This window comes from Rana temporaria, chromosome 12 (genome assembly GCF_905171775.1).
Source record: "Rana temporaria chromosome 12, aRanTem1.1, whole genome shotgun sequence".
Classification (NCBI taxonomy): Eukaryota; Metazoa; Chordata; class Amphibia; order Anura; family Ranidae; genus Rana; species Rana temporaria.
The window spans coordinates 139,348,182-139,365,792 of NC_053500.1; the positions used below are offsets into that span (position 1 = coordinate 139,348,182).

The window sequence follows — 17,611 nt, forward strand, 5'->3', positions numbered from 1 at the left end:
TGCCATCAAACGCAGCCACTGTGCCATCAAATGCAGCCACTGTGCCATAAGTTGTCACCACTGTGCCATCAAACGCAGTCACTGTGCCATCAAACGCAGCCACTGTGCCATCAAATGCAGCCACTGTGCCCATCAAATACAGCCACTGGGCCCATCAAATGCAGCCACTGTGCCCATCAAATGCAGCCACTGGGCCCATCAAATGCAGCCACTGGGCCCATCAAATGCTGCCACTGTGCCCATCAAATGCAGCCACTGTGCCATCAAACGCAGCCACTGTGCCCATCAAATGCAGCCACTGTCCCCATCAAACGCAGCCACTGTGCCATCAAACGCAGCCACTGTGCCATGCCATCAAACGCAGCCACTGTGCCATCAAACGCAGCCACTGTGCCATCAAACGCAGCCACTGTGCCATCGAACGCAGCCACTGTGCCATCAAACGCAGCCACTGTGCCATCAAACATAGCCACTGTGCCCATCAGTTGTCACCACTGTGCCCATCAATTGTATGTCACCACCGTACCCATCAATTCTTGCCACTGTGCCCATCAATTGCCGCCAGTTTGCCCCGTAAAATGCCGCCAGATTGCCCCAGAATACTGCCAGTTTGCCCCCCCCCCGCCCGGCACTAACCTTTCTCAGGTCAGCCATCCTCCTCCACGATCCCTCGATGTCTTCTCCCGCCCTCCATGACGCTTCAGCCAATCAGGTGACCGGTAACTAGGCCCGGTGAACCTGATTGGCCGAGACGCGCACACCCTGTGCGCCCCCTGGTTAACCATTTGGAAGCCGATTAGAGCCCTCAGGCCATCAGAGCCGCTGGGGTATTTATAATGTTTTTTATACACAAACGTTTTGCTTTTTATTTTCATTTTAAACGGGACGAGTTGTTATTTTTACAAGGTGAGGGCTCACATAATCTTTAAGTTATTGCCCTGCTTAGCTTTTTATGATCAGCAAATCAAACACATGACAACCGTGATTGGTCAGAAGCCAAACGCTGTAAAATTCCAATTGGATGAGATTTGGTCTGCTCTGGGCTCCGTGTAACATGACCTTCATTTTCCTATTATTTTTGTAACATAAAAATCAGTTTCACCTTTTCTTTTTTCTGCATAAAGTTTTTACTGCCTACAAAGCAGCAGGTGCAGCAAATCATAAAGGCGTGTCATAAAACACTACGGCTGGAGAGCACAGGTTAACAATGGTGCTCCACTTTGTCAGGTGCCATTGGAGCCATTCTTAATCAGGTATCCCCCCCATTGGAGCTCCCCTTAATCAGGCGTCCCCCACCATTGGAGCTCCCCTTAATCAGGTGTCCCCCCCCATTGGAGCCATTCTTAATCAGGTGTCCCCCCCATTGGAGGCCCCCTTAATCAGGTGTTCCCCCATTGGAGCTCCCCTTTGTCAGGTGCCATTGGAGCCGCCCTTAATCAGGTATCCCCCCCATTGGAGCCCCTCCTAATCAGGTGTCCCCCTATTGGAGCCCCTCCTAATCAGGTGTCCCCCCCATTGGAGCCCCCTTAATCAGGTGTCCCCCCATTGGAGCCCCCCTTAATCAGGTGTCCCCCCATTGGAGCCCCCCTTAATCAGGTGTCCCCCCATTGGAGCCCCCCTTAATCAGGTGTCCCCCCATTGGAGCCCCTCTTAATCAGGTGTCCCCCCCCATTGGAGGCCCCCTTAATCAGGCCCCCCCCCCATTGTCAGGTGCCGTAGGAGCCGTCCTTAATCAGGTGTCCCCCTATTGGAGCCCCTCTTAATCAGGTGTCTCCCCATTGGAGCCCCCCTTAATCAGGTTTCCCCCCCCCATTGGAGCCCCCCTTAATCAGGTGCCCCCCCATTGGAGCCCCCCTTAATCAGGTGCCCCCCATTGGAGCCCCCCTTTGTTAGGTGCCGTTGGAGCCGTCCTTAATCAGGTGTCCCCCTATTGGAGCCGTCCTTGCATCGGTTTTTGCCGTGTCTCGGATGCCGGCCGCGTGGCTGCAATAGAAATTAAGCTGCGTCGCCGCCCACCCCCGCCCCTTTCCATAACAGACAGACCTGCAGCGGGGCGGGGCCGCAGCAACTTAATATCCTATTGTACTAGCCACCTGTGTTTCGGAGAAAGTTGACTCGATGTCCACGGGGTGCCCCGCGATCGGGTCACAGAGCTGAAGAACAGGGAGATGCCTATGTAAACAAGGAATCTCCCTGTTCTGCCTGGTGACAGGACACTGAGCTACTGCTCCCTGTAATCGGGAACAGTGATCACTGTCATGTCAGTGGTAGCCACGCCCCCTCACAGTTAGAATCACTCCTTAGAATACACTTAACCCCATCATCGCCCCCTATTGGTTAACCCCTTCCCTGCCAGAGACATTTATACAGTAATCAGTGCAAATGTATAGCACGGATCGCTGTATAAATGACAATGGTCCCAAAATAGCATCAAAAGTTTCCGATGTGTCCGCCATAATGTCGCAGTAAAAATCTCTGATCGCCGCCATTACTAGTAAAAAAATAAATAAAAAATTACTAAAAATGCCATAAAACTCTCCCCTATTTTGTATACGCTATAACTTTTGCGCAAACCAATCAATAAACGCTTATTGCGATTTTTTTTTTGTACCAAAAATACGTAGAAGAATACGTATCGGCCACAACTGAGGAAAAAAAAAGTTTTTTGGGGAGTATTTATTATAGCAAAAAGTAAAAAATATTGCATTCTTTTAAAAATTGTCGCTCTATTGTTGTTTATAGCGCAAAAAATAAAAAACGCAGAGATGATCAAATACCACTAAAAGAAAGCTCTATTTGTGGGGGGAAAAAAAGGACGCCAATTTTGTTTGGGAGCCACGTCGCACGACCGCGCAATTGTCAGTTAAAGCGACACAAAACGTAGCCTGGTCATTGGGCAGCCAAATCCTCTGGGGCCGAAGTGGTTAAAGCTCAACCTACTTACCTTGGAAGGGCTAAGTGGAAATCCCTCTTGGGCACAGGTACTGCTCCCCCTTGTGACGGTTAATGTTTAGCTCATGTCTATGGGCAGGCTCGTTGTCTCTGCCGGCAGAGTAACCTTGTATACATTGATGGAGGGTTAGAACTTCTGATTTGGGAATGACTATTCGGATTCCGGTACAAGTCCGGGTGTGACGGGTTCTCTTTTCAAATGAGAATTCCTCTGCTGTGAGATGTCGGTATAAGGAGATTGGGGGGGGGGGGAGGTTTTCTCTTGTCAGTGCGGTCAGATCAGGCAGCGCATTAGCGCGGTGTCTGTGTCCGATGATAACGCGGAGTTGTATTCAGGCTGAGTAAGCTTTGTTCTGATACACAATACAAAAATCGATGACCTTTCCTCGTGTCCCTCCTCCCCCGAAGACAAAGTGAGCGATCGGCAAAAAAATGGGGGGGTGTTTAATTTCACCTTCCCGCTATGGAGGGCGCAAATCAAGAGCCGTATACAATCTGTATGGAAATATCTATTAACGCTGAATGAGGGACGTGACCAATTTCAAGGGTATGTAACCCCTCCCCCCCGGCAATGCACTTCTCCTATTGGCTCCCTTGTGATCTGTTTACTGTACCCAGGGCCGCCATCAGGAATTATGGGGCCCCTTACACAGCTTTAGGCATGGGCCCCCTGGAGCAGAGAACCGGGGGGTGCTGCCGCCTCAAATTGAGAAGCGGGAGGGGGAGCTGCCCACGAATTGAGAAGCAGGGGGGTGCCGCCGCTAATTGAGAAAATTGAGAAGCGGGGGGGGGGGCGTGAATTAAGAAATTAAAAAGCGAGGGGTGCCACGGATTAATCAGGTCCCCCCCCCATTGGAGGCCCCCTTAATCAGGTGTCCCCCCCATTGGAGGCCCCCTTAACCGGGTGTACCCCCATTGGAGCTCCCCTTTGTCAGGGGGTGAATTAAGAAGCGGGGGGTGCTGCCGCCGCAAATTTTTGGTGCTGACGGGAAAAAAACTATTAAAAAAAAAAGAAATAAAGAAATATATATATAAAAAAAAGAGGGTTGCCATCCGGGCCCCTAGGGACCTCCGGGCCCCTTACAGGTGTACTGCCTGTACCCCCCTGATGGCGGCCCTGACTGTACCATTGACATAGCAGAAAATGCATATTTATCCTGCCAGGAGCTGATGGTACGGCTCTGATGGTGGGTGGAGTTGACCATCCAATGCTGGGGGTCGGGGCTGGACTGGGCCAAAAATTTGGCCCTGGACTTCATCCAGACTGGCCCACTTTGACAGGTCTCTCCCATGGCGGCCGGACAACTCCCGCACCCCCCCCCCCATCCGGCCACCCAAGCCCCCTCCCCCCCTTCACTAGCCACTAGCCACTAGCCGTTCTACTTTATTAGAGTAGAACGGCTGGTACTGGTACTTTTATAGGCAGTACCCGTGGGGAAGCTAGACATTATTTCACCCCGGGGCAAAGAATCAGTTTGGTGCCCCCCCTTATGGGACAAGATTAGGCAGAAGTGAGAAACTCCCAGGCCATAGCTGTTGAGTCAGCTGTCTGTCCCACCCCCCCCATGCTCCCCTTTCGCCCCCCCCTGCTCCTCTGGTCCTCCCCCTGCTTCTTTGTCCCCCCAGGTGAGCGCTGTAGGAAGGGAGAGACAGAGGGGGGCGGCGGTCTGCTGTCACTGAAGCCGGCCCACTGAGTCAACGGCCCACCGGGAAACTCCCTGTAGTCCCAATGGCCAGTCCATCCCTGCTGGGGGTTATTACTGCACCCACTGACACCAATGCTGGGGGTTATTACTGCACCCACTGACACCAATGGCAGGGGTTATTACTGCACCCACTGACACCAATGCTGGGGGTTATTACTGCACTAAGTGGCACCACTGCTAGGGGTTATTACTGCACTAAGCGGCACCACTGCTGAGGGTTATTACTGCACCCACTGACACCAATGCTGGGGGTTATTATTACTGCACCCACTGACACCAATGCTGGGGGTTATTGCTGCACCCACTGACACCAATGCTAGGGGTTATTATTACTGCACCCACTGACACCAATGCCAGGGGTTATTACTGCACCCACTGACACCAATGCTGGGGGTTATTACTGCACCCACTGACACCAATGCTAGGGGTTATTACTGCACTAAGTGGCACCACTGCTGAGGGTTATTACTGCACCCACTGACACCAATGCTGGGGGTTATTACTGCACCCACTGACACCAATGCTAGGGGTTATTACTGCACTAAGTGGCACCACTGCTGAGGGTTATTACTGCACCCACTGACACCAATGCTGGGGGTTATTACTGTACAGTAGCAGAAGTGATCAGACAAGAGAAGTTCATTGTCGGGGGTTTATATGAAACCCCAAACACTCAGCCTAATGTGACGGGAACGCTCTTCTTCTGGTGACATAACTCTGTAAGATTGTTATTATTCTATGAGATGGGGGGGGGGGGGGGGGGTACAGCAGCGATCGTCCGGATGCATATTGAACGATCGATCCTTTGGTTGGCCCTGGGGGGCCCCAGCAACATTTACAAAGTACCTTTTAGATATTTAACAGTTTCCTGAACTGAACTTGTAAACAGCAGCTGACGGTGGAAATTCCTCAAAATCCTGAATCTCCGGGTCAAATATCTACAGTTCCTAATTCCGTCAGGAAGCCCCCCCCCTCCCCCCCCCAGACCTACCCGTGTCTTTACTGTGCCCCCTCAGTGTAACCAGATCCACAGGGGGCGGGGGGGGGGGGGGGGGGTCTGTCATAAGGGGGAAGGAAGTCCAATTTAGTAGTTATTTATTTATTTATTTTTCCAAGTACGGAGAGGTCAGCGGAGGCGCCGGGCTGGCAAAGGAAATGAATAGTTTATTTAGGGGTAATAGATTTCAGGAAGTTTGCCTCTGTGTGTACACAGGACAGAGCGCCGAGCTGGAATGTTCTCCTATGGGGGGGGGGATAAAGTAAAAAAAAATAAAGGAAAAGTCTGAAGGAAAGAATCAGTTTTAATAAAATATAATTCAATTAAATGTAAAAAAAAAAAAAGAGCAGTGCTCCTCTGGGGAGCCGAGAACAAGCTGAAATTTTCCGCCTATTAGTAGAGTACATAGGCGTGCGCACAGGGTGTGCCAGGTGTGCCTAGGCACACCCTAATCACCCTGTGTGGTGCAGATTGCACGGAAATATACAACGTTAAACGTGCACTAATGCACAGAAATATGCTGCATTAAACGTGCAGTAACGCACTGGAATATACTGCGTTAAACGTGCAGTAATGCACAGAAATATGCTGCGTTAAACGTGCAGTAACGCACAGAAATAGACCCCTGATATTTCACCAAAGCTCCCTAATGGGGCTCCTAAAATAAAAACTACTGACACTGTCCACCGCTCTGCTGACACCATCCACTGCCCTACTGACACCGTCCACGGCTCTGCTGACACCATCAGTATACTGTATATACACATGCAAATAGGTTTGATCTTTGGGGTGCACACCCTAATGCAATAGGCTGCGCACACCTATGGTAGAGTAGCTCTCACCCCCAGCGAGGGGCGCTAGATTTGTCCCAGATTCTTCTCCCAAAGGCAGCCAGGCACACAGCAACAGTCACTGCTCCGGCTCAATAAACAGCCTAGGGCAGTGATGGCCAACCGTGGCAGATGTTATCAATAAACTGCTTTAAATTGTCATACAAATATAAATTTAAAAAACAAATCTTTATTATTTTGTGGAAATAACATGGCATGGGCGGGTTTCTGCAGTCACAGGCTTTGTCACGCCCCCTCCAGCCCGTGTCCCAGATTGATGGAGGCTTCACCTCCCTGTTATTCTAAGTGTCCATGGAGTATCCCACAACTCCCTATGCCCTATTCATGTTAATCAGCAATAACTGAAAGGCAACCCTCTGGACCAGTGATGGTGAACCTTGGCACCCCAGATGTTTTGAAACTACATTTCCCACGATGCTCATGCGCTCTGCATAGTAGTTGAGCATCGTGGGAAATGTAGTTCCAAAACATCTGGGGTGCCAAGGTTCACCATCACTGGTTCAGAGAGTTGCCTTTCAGTTATTGCTGATTAACATGAATAGGGCATAGGGAGTTGTGGGATACTCCATGGACAGACACTTAGAATAACAGGGGGGGGTGAAGCCTCCATCAATCTAAGACACGGGCTGGAGGGGGCGTGACAAAGCCTGTGACTGCAGAAATCAGCCCATACCATGTTATTTCAACAAAATAATAAAGATTTGGTTTCAAATATATATTTGTATGACAATTTAAAATTGTGTGTTAAGTATCTGCACCAACGCTATAAAAGGGCCCCAACGATAGCCAGCAGAAGAAAATCTCAAAGAACAGCCCCTCCTATAATAATACAATGCCATCATTACAAAATGTAATCTAAACAGTGTGGGGCAGATTCACAAAGATCTGCCCCGGCGCAGCGTATCTGAGATACGCTAAGTCGCCGTAACTTACTTGTGTTTGGTTCGAATCCATAAAGAATTTGCGCCGTAAGTTACGGCGGCGTAGTCTATCTCTCGCGGCGTAACGGCGCGTAATTCAAATCGCCGAGTAGGGGGGCGTGATTCATTTAAATGAAGCGCGTCCCCGCGCCGAACGAACTGCGCATGCTCCGTTTCTAAATTTCCCGCCGTGCATTGCGCTAAATGACGTCGCAAGGACGTCATTGTTTTGGCGTGGACGTAAATTACGTCCAGCCCGATTCACGGACGACTTACGCAAACAAATTTTTTTTTTTAAATTATACGCTGGGAACGACGTCCATACTTAACATTGCGTACGCCACCAGATAGCAGCTTTAACTATACGCCGGAAAAAGCCGAACGGAAACGACGTAAAAGAATTTGACGGCCGCTCGTACGTTCGTGGATCGTCGGAAGTAGCTAATTTGCATACTCGATGCGGAAAACGACGAATTGCATCTTAGATCCGATGGCGTACTAAGGCGTACGCCTGTCGGATCTAACCCAGATGCCGTCGTATCTTGGTTTGAGGATTTAAACTAAAGATACAACGCGGGAAATTTGAAAGTACGCCGGCGTATCAGTAGATACGCCGGTGTACTCTCACTGTGGATCTGGCCCTGTGTGTTTAGTATCTGCACCAATGCTAAAAAAGGGCCCCAACGATAGCCAGCAGAAGAAAATCTCAAAGAACTGCCCCTCCTATAATAATACAGTGCCATCATCCACATACAGAAATGAAGGGATAAAATGTAAATTAAACAGTGTGTGTGTTTAGTATCTGCACCAATGCTAAAAAAAGGGCCCCAACGATAGCCAGCAGAAGAAAATCTCAAAGAACTGCCCCTCCCATAATAATACAGTGCCATCATTACAAAATGTAATCTAAACAGTGTGGGGCAGATCCACAAAGATCTGCCCCGGCGCAGCGTATCTGAGATACGCTACGCCGCCGTAACTTACTTGTGTTTGGTTCGAATCCATAAAGAATTTGCGCCGTAAGTTACATCGACGTAGTCTATCTCTCGCGGCGTAACGGCGCGTAATTCAAATCGCCGAGTAGGGGGGCGTGATTCATTTAAATGAAGCGCGTCCCCGCGCCGAACAAACTGCGCATGCTCCGTTTCTAAATTTCCCGCCGTGCATTGCGCTAAATGACGTCGCAAGGACGTCATTGTTTTGGCGTGGACGTAAATTACGTCCAGCCCGATTCACGGACGACTTACGCAAAAAATTTTTTTTTTTAAATTATACGCTGGGAACGACGTCCATACTTAACATTGCGTACGCCACCAGATAGCAGCTTTAACTATACGCCGGAAAAAGCCGAACGGAAACGACGTAAAAGAATTTGACGGCCGCTCGTACGTTCGTGGATCGTCGGAAGTAGCTAATTTGCATACTCGATGCGGAAAACGACGAATTGCATCTTAGATCCGATGGCGTACTAAGGCGTACGCCTGTCGGATCTAACCCAGATGCCGTCGTATCTTGGTTTGAGGATTTAAACTAAAGATACAACGCGGGAAATTTGAAAGTACGCCGGCGTATCAGTAGATACGCCGGCGTACTCTCACTGTGGATCTGGCCCTGTGTGTTTAGTATCTGCACCAATGCTAAAAAAGGGCCCCAACGATAGCCAGCAGAAGAAAATCTCAAAGAACTGCCCCTCCTATAATAATACAGTGCCATCATCCACATACAGAAATGAAGGGATAAAATGTAAATTAAACAGTGTGTGTTTTTAGTATCTGCACCAATGCTAAAAAAAGGGCCCCAACGATAGCCAGCAGAAGAAAATCTCAAAGAACTGCCCCTCCCATAATAATACAGTGCCATCATTACAAAATGTAATCTAAACAGTGTGTGTTTAGTATCACTTTAATAAGACAGACTTTCCTGAGCCCTTTCCTGAACAGAAACGCATAGAACATGGAATACACAAAAGTGGTGCACAGCCGCAAGTCTCTCCATGAAATATCTTCATCTCTTGGTCCTGCCATGCTCCATTCTCAGTTCCGTATTGGCTCGTCACTTTGCCCAGCGCAGTAAATCTCAGGCAGCTGCTTTATCTCCAGCATGGTGATAGAATTGCGTGGATAGTCCATGGCGGCCCCCGGGGCGGGGCGGTCTCATTAGGCGTTATCAGTGGGTGTGGTCGGGCCGCCTGTGCAAAGTTCTAGAACAAAGTGCAAAGTTCGTGCCACTTACATCACCTTCTGCTGAAACGGCGAGAATATAAAATACTCAGCCGCTAATTATTTCTGCTGCGTTGGCTTTTACTGATGAAAGGTTTATATCTGTTCCCCTTCAGGTGCGTCCGAGCGCACGCAATTTGATGTGTTATCTGCGCGGCGCATTTTTGACAGCCCATTTATCTCAACGGGCTGCCAAGTGCATGGGAACGCACACAAAAAAATACAGCAGGCACCCTTTTTAACCCCTTCAGTACCGGGCACTGTCACCCCCTTCCTGCCCAGACCAGTTTTCAGCTTTTAGCGCTGTCACACTTTGAATGACAATTACTCAGTCACGCAATGCTGTACCCATATATAAAAAATATATATATATTTTTTTGCTAAATTAACGACAACATATTTTTTTTTTAATAAAAACACGCATCTCTCTTTGTTTCTGTTATAAAAAAAATTGCAAATAAATAATCTTTCTTTATAAATTTAGGCCAAAATGTATTTTATCTTTCCATTACTGATTCCTTTTTTTATTATTTGTATAAAAATATTTTATATTTCCATTACTGATTACATTTTTAAATATTTGTATACATTATTTTATATTAACATTTCTGTTTTTTTTTTGTCAATATTATGTTGTTTTAAATTTCCATTACCCCATGAAATTTTTAAATATTTGTATACAATACTTTATATTTCTTTTACTGATTACATTTTTAAAACTTTGTTAGCAATGCTTTACATTTCCGTTACTGATTTAAGTATTTTATTCCTAAACAATATTTTATATTTCTATTACTGATTTCCTTTTTTATTATTATTTTTATACAATATTTTATATTTTCATTACTGATTACATTTTTTATTATTTTTATACAATATTTTATATTTACACTACTGATTACATTTATAAATCTTTGTATACATTATTTTATATTAACATTACTGATTATTGTTTTTAAAAAATGTTATACAGTGTTTTTAAATTTCCATCACTGGTTACATTTTTAAATATTTGTATACAATACTTTATATTTCTATTACTGATTACATTTTTAAAACTTTGTAAGCAATGCTTTACATTTCTGTTACTGATTACATTTTTATTTCTAAACAATATTTTATATTTCCATTACTGATTTCCTTTTTTATTATTATTTTTATACAATATTTTATATTTTTATTACTGATTACATTTTTTATTATTTTTATACAATATTTTATATTTCCACTAAGTAATACATTTATAAATCTTTGTATACATTATTTTATATTAACATTACTGATTATATACATTATACAATATTTTATATTTCCACTAATTATTACATTTATAAATCTTTGTATACATTATTTTATATTAACATTACACAATATTTTATATTTCCATTACTGATTACATTTTTAAATCTTTGTATACATTGTTTTATATTAACATTACTGATTTTTTTTTTTTTTACAGTATTTTAAATTTCCATCACTGGTTACATTTTTTAATATTTGTATACAACACTGTATATTTCTATTACTAAATACATTTTTAAAACTTTGTAAGCAATGCTTTACATTTCCATTACCGATTAAGTATTTTATTCCTAAACAATATTTTATATTTCCATTACTGATTATATATTTTTTATTATTTTTATACAATGTTTTATATTTCCATCACTGATTACATTTTTTTATTATTTGTAAACAATATATTATATTTCCATTACTGGTTACATTTTTAAATCTTTGTATGCGATATTTTATATTTTCATCACAAATTTTTAAATAATTGTATTTAATATTTTATATTTCCATTACTGGTTAAATTTTTAAATCTTTCTATACAATATTTATTTTTTACATTTCTATGTTTTTTTTTTTTTTTTTTACTTTAATAAATATAATAGCCTAGTACACTCTCCTTGGAGCATAAAGACTTTTAGATCTTCGATAAGCTCAGAATAAATATGTTCAGTGAGAAGACAGAATTACGTGGAATGGAAAATTCTCGGATCAAACAAGTCCGTCGCAGGCGGTTGGAAAGTCCCTGTCGCAGTCCTGTCAGCGGGACTTTTCACAAGCGTTCGTGCGAGGAACATGCACAGCGCAAGCCGTCCGTCAACAATTCGCTTTTCTCCTCCGCAGAGGTGCCAACCCATAAAAGGAAAAAAAAACCACAACGACACGATTTTCGTTTAAATAAATGTTTTATTTAATATTACCGGAAACAAAAATATACAAACGTAAAGACAAGACGCCTCCGGATAGGACGAATTTTACAAGGATTTCTTGGTTGATTTAAATAGCGCACACGTTCTTTTCTGGAAACCAGCGCGGGATTGGCTCCCGCTGAGGAGGGCGGAGAGGAAACGCCGAAAACCCCTCCCCCGCAGGAACCAGTTCATTCATGCCACATTCGCACGTTCACACGCAAAAACAGTGTAAAAATAACATTCTTTACAATATTTTATTATACAGAAAGTCAGGTAAATAATAGACATACAAATATCGATTCGCTTTATAAGGCGGCGGGCGCCACCCCGCGGATTATCGGTGAAATTAAGGACTATCAGGCCAGCGGTCGGGCTTACTCAAGAAAGCAGAGGCAACCCGAGCCAAAGCCACCAGAGGGCGCCTCACTGGAATCTGATCAGTGATAGATCAATGGTGATTGGTTAGTAGGGGATATGATGTTAAATTCTGATTGGCTGGTAGGGGTTACAATACTAAATTTGGATTGGTTAGTAGAGGTTATGACAATAAATGTTATGATGGTAGATTCTGATTGGTTGATAGAAGTTATGATGCTAAATTCTGACTGGTTAGTAGGGGCTATGACAAATTCTGATTGGTTGGTAGGTTTTATTACAATAAAATCTGATTGGTTGGTAGGGGTTATGGTAGATTCTGATTGGTTGGTAGGGTTATGATGCTAACTTCTGATTGGTTGGTAGAAGTTATGATGCTAAATTCTGACTGGTTGGTAGGGGTTATTACAAATTCTGATTGGTTGGTAGGGCTTATGACCATAACTTCTGATTGGTTGGTAGGGTTATAATACTAAATTATGATTGGTTGGTAGGGGTTATGACAATAACTTCTCATTGGTTGGCATAGGTTATAATACTAAATTCTAAATGGTTGGTAGGGGTTATGATACTCAATTTTAATTGGTTTCCAGTTTTTTTTTGCCCTTTGCTTTCTTGAATAAGCCGGGTAGTAGTCCTCAAAGGCACAGGGATATATGGTAGCACAAAGGCAGCAGCTGATCTCCTTATTTCCCCAAAACTAGAAGAAAAAATAACATTATATATTGCCATTAAGTTAAAAGTGGACCTGTCTAGTGCAGCCTTTCTCAACCAAGGTGCCGCGCCTCCCTAGGGTACCATCCAGTTTCGTCAGGGGTGCTGTCAAAGGTGAATTAAAACGAAAATAAAAATGTCTACAAATTAGCCCTTCTTCTCCGAGGTGCCGTCTAGGTCCCTCAGGGGTGCTACCAGCCGGGGATCCCAGGAGGCATCATTAACCATATAAGGTCATGACCATATTCGACCAATGATGTCATCTGGATCCCCCTGAATGGTAGCACCCCTGAGGGAACTAGACGGCACCTCGTGGAGAAAGGCTGTCTTGTAGACAGGAATATGGTCATGACCATATTTGGTCAATGATGTCAGCCAACATGCCGGGCCACTTTGTTTACATTTAGCTGCTGGTCGTGGTGAGAGTCCAACGGGAACAGATCATCTCAGCTGGTCATCGTGTTTTATTTCGGCTGGACCTCGGAAACCATTAATGGTGATGGATGATGGACCCACACTGCTGGACAATGTACACCCTGGGCCATTTGTGGGGGGGTTTTATTGGCCCCTCGGCTCCTTTCCCATGTTGGGGGCATGTATGGTTGAGGGTGGCGGGCAGAGGAGCGTGAATGTTCCCTTTCCTGGCCAGCCAGGTCCTGGAATGGATTTTGGGTGCTCCCCCACAAAGTTTTTACCTTAAAGAGGAAGTAAACCTTGATGGGTTTACTCAAGGATGAAAGTTTGGCTTGAACATTTCAGGGAAATTCTTTTTTTACTTATTTTAGACTGGGGTCCCTCGAGATTTTGAATACCGAATATGGTTCCGGAATGGTTTGGCTTGAATTTTTTTTTGCATTTCTTTCTTTACATTTTAGACTGGGGCCCCTCAAGATTTTGAATACATATAAACGGTACCAGAAATGACCAAAGGTTGAGAAAGGCTGTTCTAGTGTACACGCCGAAGGCAGCCATTTTGAACCCTAGACCATCAGACTGATGACATCATAGAGCGCCAAATGTTCCCAATTTTGGGCAGATGGACCTGTTTTCTTTTTGGATGCCTAAGATGACCAACCCTCGGCTGTGAAGGATAGGGGGTGGATCAGTTCTGCTTTAAGGCATAGTTCACCCCCCCCTCCCCAAGATGAAAAGTCAACTGAGGGTGCACATACTCCTTAACCGCCACACTACCACAGTGCATCAAAAGCAATCCCCCGTTATAGCCATGATCTTCAGAAGGCTCCCGATTGAGAATCCTCCTGGTTGCCACGGCCAACAAAACGCCGCCCTTCCCTCGGACACTTTGACAGCTCCATGCTTTTGGGAAACCCAACTTTTCAAAATGGCTGCCTTCATCGGCGGGCGGCGAACGACGCCCTTGGAAAAGTAAAAACTGTGCAAACAAAACCTCAGCCGCGAACACGGGCTGCAAAATGTAACGCCATGGTAACCTGTCGTTGACTAAACTTGACCTTCTCGTTGACAGCTGACCCTCCATGAGTTTGATTGGCTGCTGCGGGATCCTTGGGGGGGATGGGGGCTTGGCGGAGGCGCCATTTAAATTTTTTCTAAGCCTTCGGTCTGGTATAGAGCAGTCCCTGGGAAGGTTGTTCGTGGCGGCCATGGCTTCATACAAAGAACGCTCCATAGTTACATGTCCGATAAGTCATTGATGCAGCCGATTCCTCAGGAGGGCGAACTCCAGCTTGTCGTAAGATCCGGGTCTCACCATTGGTTGTACGGAGAGTTTGACTAAATCAAAAGGGGAAAAACATTTTTATTAGGCTAGTTATGACCATTACCAAAAATAGATAGAAGAATACGTATCGGCCTAAACTGAGGACATTTTTTTTTATATATATATATTTTTTGGGGGATATTTATTATAGCAAAAAGGAAAAAATATTTCATTTTTTTCAAAATTGTCGCTCTATTTTTGTTTATAGCGCAAAAAATAAAAACTGCAGAGGTGATCAAATACCACCAAAAGAAAGCTCTATTTGTGGGGAAAAAAGGACGCCAATTTTGTTTGGGAGCCACGTCGCACGACCGCGCAATTGTCAGTTAAAGCGACACAGTGCCGAATCGCAAAAACTGCCCGGGTCCTTTACCTGCATTAAGGTCCGGGTCTTAAGTGGTTAAACAACCAGCTATAAACAGGTTAAAAAAAAAAATGCAAACCGCAAAATCGCGGTACTTTTTGTTTTGGATGTGGGTCCATTGAATTCTATCACATGCAAAATGCAGATTTTTGCGGGAAAAAAAGTCCCCGACCCTTTCCAAAAATGCAGAGGCACAAAAAAAGCATTAATGTGAACATGTTCCATAGGAAACCATGTTAAAAAAATTCCCTGCATTTCTGCAAAATGCATCAAAAAACGCATTCGTAAATGGAGCCTTAGCGTGAATGGAGCCTTAGCGTAAATGGAGCCTTAGCGTGAATGAAGCCTTAGTGTGAATGGAGCCTTAGCGTGAATGGAGCTTTAGCGTGAATGGAGCCTTAGCGTGAATGGAGCCTTAGCGTGAATGGAGCCTTAGCGTGAATGGAGCCTTAGCGTGAATGGAGCCTTAGCGTTAATGGAGCCTTAGCGTGAATGAAGCCTTAGCGTGAATGAAGCCTTAGCGTGAATGGAGCCTTAGCGTGAATGGAGCCTTAGCGTGAATGAAGCCTTAGCGTGAATGGAGCCTTAGCGTGAATGAAGCCTTAGCGTGAATGAAGCTTTAGCGTGAATGGAGCCTTAGCGTGAATGGAGCCTTAGCGTGAATGAAGCCTTAGCGTGAATGGAGCCTTAGCATGAATGGAGCCTTAGTGTGAATGGAGCCTTAGCGTGAATGGAGCCTAAGCGTGAATGGAACCTTAGCGTGAACGGAGCCTTAGCGTGAATGGAGCCTTAGCGTGAACGGAGCCTTAGGATTGGTGAGCTGCAATGGAATGAATGTTTGCTTTTGGTGCTTAATAAGGATTTAAATAAAAATAAATAAATACAAATTAAAATCATAACAAGCCAATCGCTATCTATGCAGCTGGTGATTATACCTGTCCGTTGCTTGCGTTTTGGCGGTTTTGCGCGGGGTAGGCGTCCTCTGCCCGCAGTGTGGAGTTTCCGCTGGTGACTGGGTGGGTGTTGGCAGTGGCTCTGGGGATGATGATGTCATACGGCAGTTCGGACTGTCAACAAAGACAAGAAAAAAAAAAAAGGTTTAATACGGCCAAAGGCGTATCCGTCGATCACAAATCAATAACTATTCGATGAGTCGCACTAAAGACAGACAAAACACATCCGGCCCTGTTTGGAAGAAGTTGACTGAAAGGGTAGTTGATGCTTGGAATAAACCTCCGGCAGAGGTAGTGAGACAGTCAACAGTAAATGGCTACAAAAATACTTGGGACAAACATAGATCTATACTAAAAAAAACACACACAGCAAAAAAATTAAATAAAAAAAAACACGGCAAAAAAAACCACAACAACAACAAATTTAAAACACAAAACAAAAGAACAACAAAAACAAAACCATGCACACCGATCCTGCCAGAAGAGCAGTATAAAAAAAGAATATTACAATAATAAAGAAATATTTAAAAATGTATGTATATATATATATCTTTTAATTATTATTCTCCTTTTTGGTGTTTTTCTATAACTCGGTTGCCTCTGCAGACCACATCCTTATTTTCCATCTTTTTTTAGCGCTCGGTCATGTTACATCCAGAAACATATTTAGCATCAGGAAGAAGATAATTTGCATCTCTGGCTGGCACTCGGAGAGCACGGAGGATTCGGTGGCACAGCCGACCCTGTAAAGAGAACCTGTCCTAACAGAAGTATGGCGATTGCTGACCCCCCCTCTGAAAACGAATGCTGTGTGGGGGTGTCATGGGGAGCCTCTGGCTTCATCGCTTTGACTCCCTGACTTCTGCTTCTCTCTGACTTTTCTCTCATGTATACTTGTTCCAGGTCACAAAGGGCCAGATTCACAGATATCTGCAAGGGCGTAACGTATCGTCTTTACGTTACACCGCCGCAAGTTTTCAGCGCCAATGCCTGATTCACCAAGCACTTGCGTGTAAACTTACGGCGGTGTAACGTAAAGCCGTCCGGCGCAAGCCCGCCTAATTGAAATGGGGCGTGTTCCATTTAAATTAGGCGCGTTCCCGCGCCGAACATTCTGCGGATGCTCCGTGTGAAAATTTCCCGACGTGCTTTGCGCGAAATTACGCGCCCCGACGTATTTTTTGAATGGCGACGTGCCTTACGTCGTTTCGTATTCCCGGACGTCTTACACAAAAAAAAAAAAAAAAAAATTGAAATTTGGCGCGGGAACGACGGCCATACTTTAAAAAGCAGGCTTATGTTTGCGACGGGAAAAACCGACTAGCGACGACGTAAGAGATTGCGACAAACGCGCGTATCTTCGTGGATCGCCGTAATCAGCTAATTTGCATACCCGACGCTGGAAAACGACGCGAACTCCACCCAGCGGCCGCCGGAGAATTACACCTAAGATCCAAAGGCGTACGAAGCCGTACGCCTGTCGGATCTTAGCCAAAAGCCGTTGTATCTTTGTTTGTGAATGACAAACAAAGATACGACGCGGCAAATTTGAAAGTACGCCGGAGTATCAGCAGATACTCCGGAGTACTTTTTCTGTGAATCTGGCCCCTAGTACTTA

The 17,611-nt window shown here is 44.9% G+C and overlaps 1 protein-coding gene across 2 annotated transcripts in view; it reads right to left on the reverse strand.

Annotated features, from left to right (window-relative positions):
* Window positions 1-11,824: 11,824 nt before the first annotated feature.
* The window catches only part of GPRC5C (G protein-coupled receptor class C group 5 member C), a 32,753-nt gene continuing 26,966 nt past the window's right edge, over window positions 11,825-17,611 (reverse strand). For both annotated transcript variants that reach the window (XM_040330976.1, XM_040330975.1), the window contains exons 4-5: window positions 15,976-16,107; window positions 11,825-14,690 (exon numbers count right to left, since the gene is read on the reverse strand). In XM_040330976.1, the coding sequence (XP_040186910.1) occupies window positions 14,664-14,690; window positions 15,976-16,107 (159 nt within the window). In that variant the 3' untranslated portion in view covers window positions 11,825-14,663. The remainder of the gene's footprint in view (window positions 14,691-15,975; window positions 16,108-17,611) is intronic.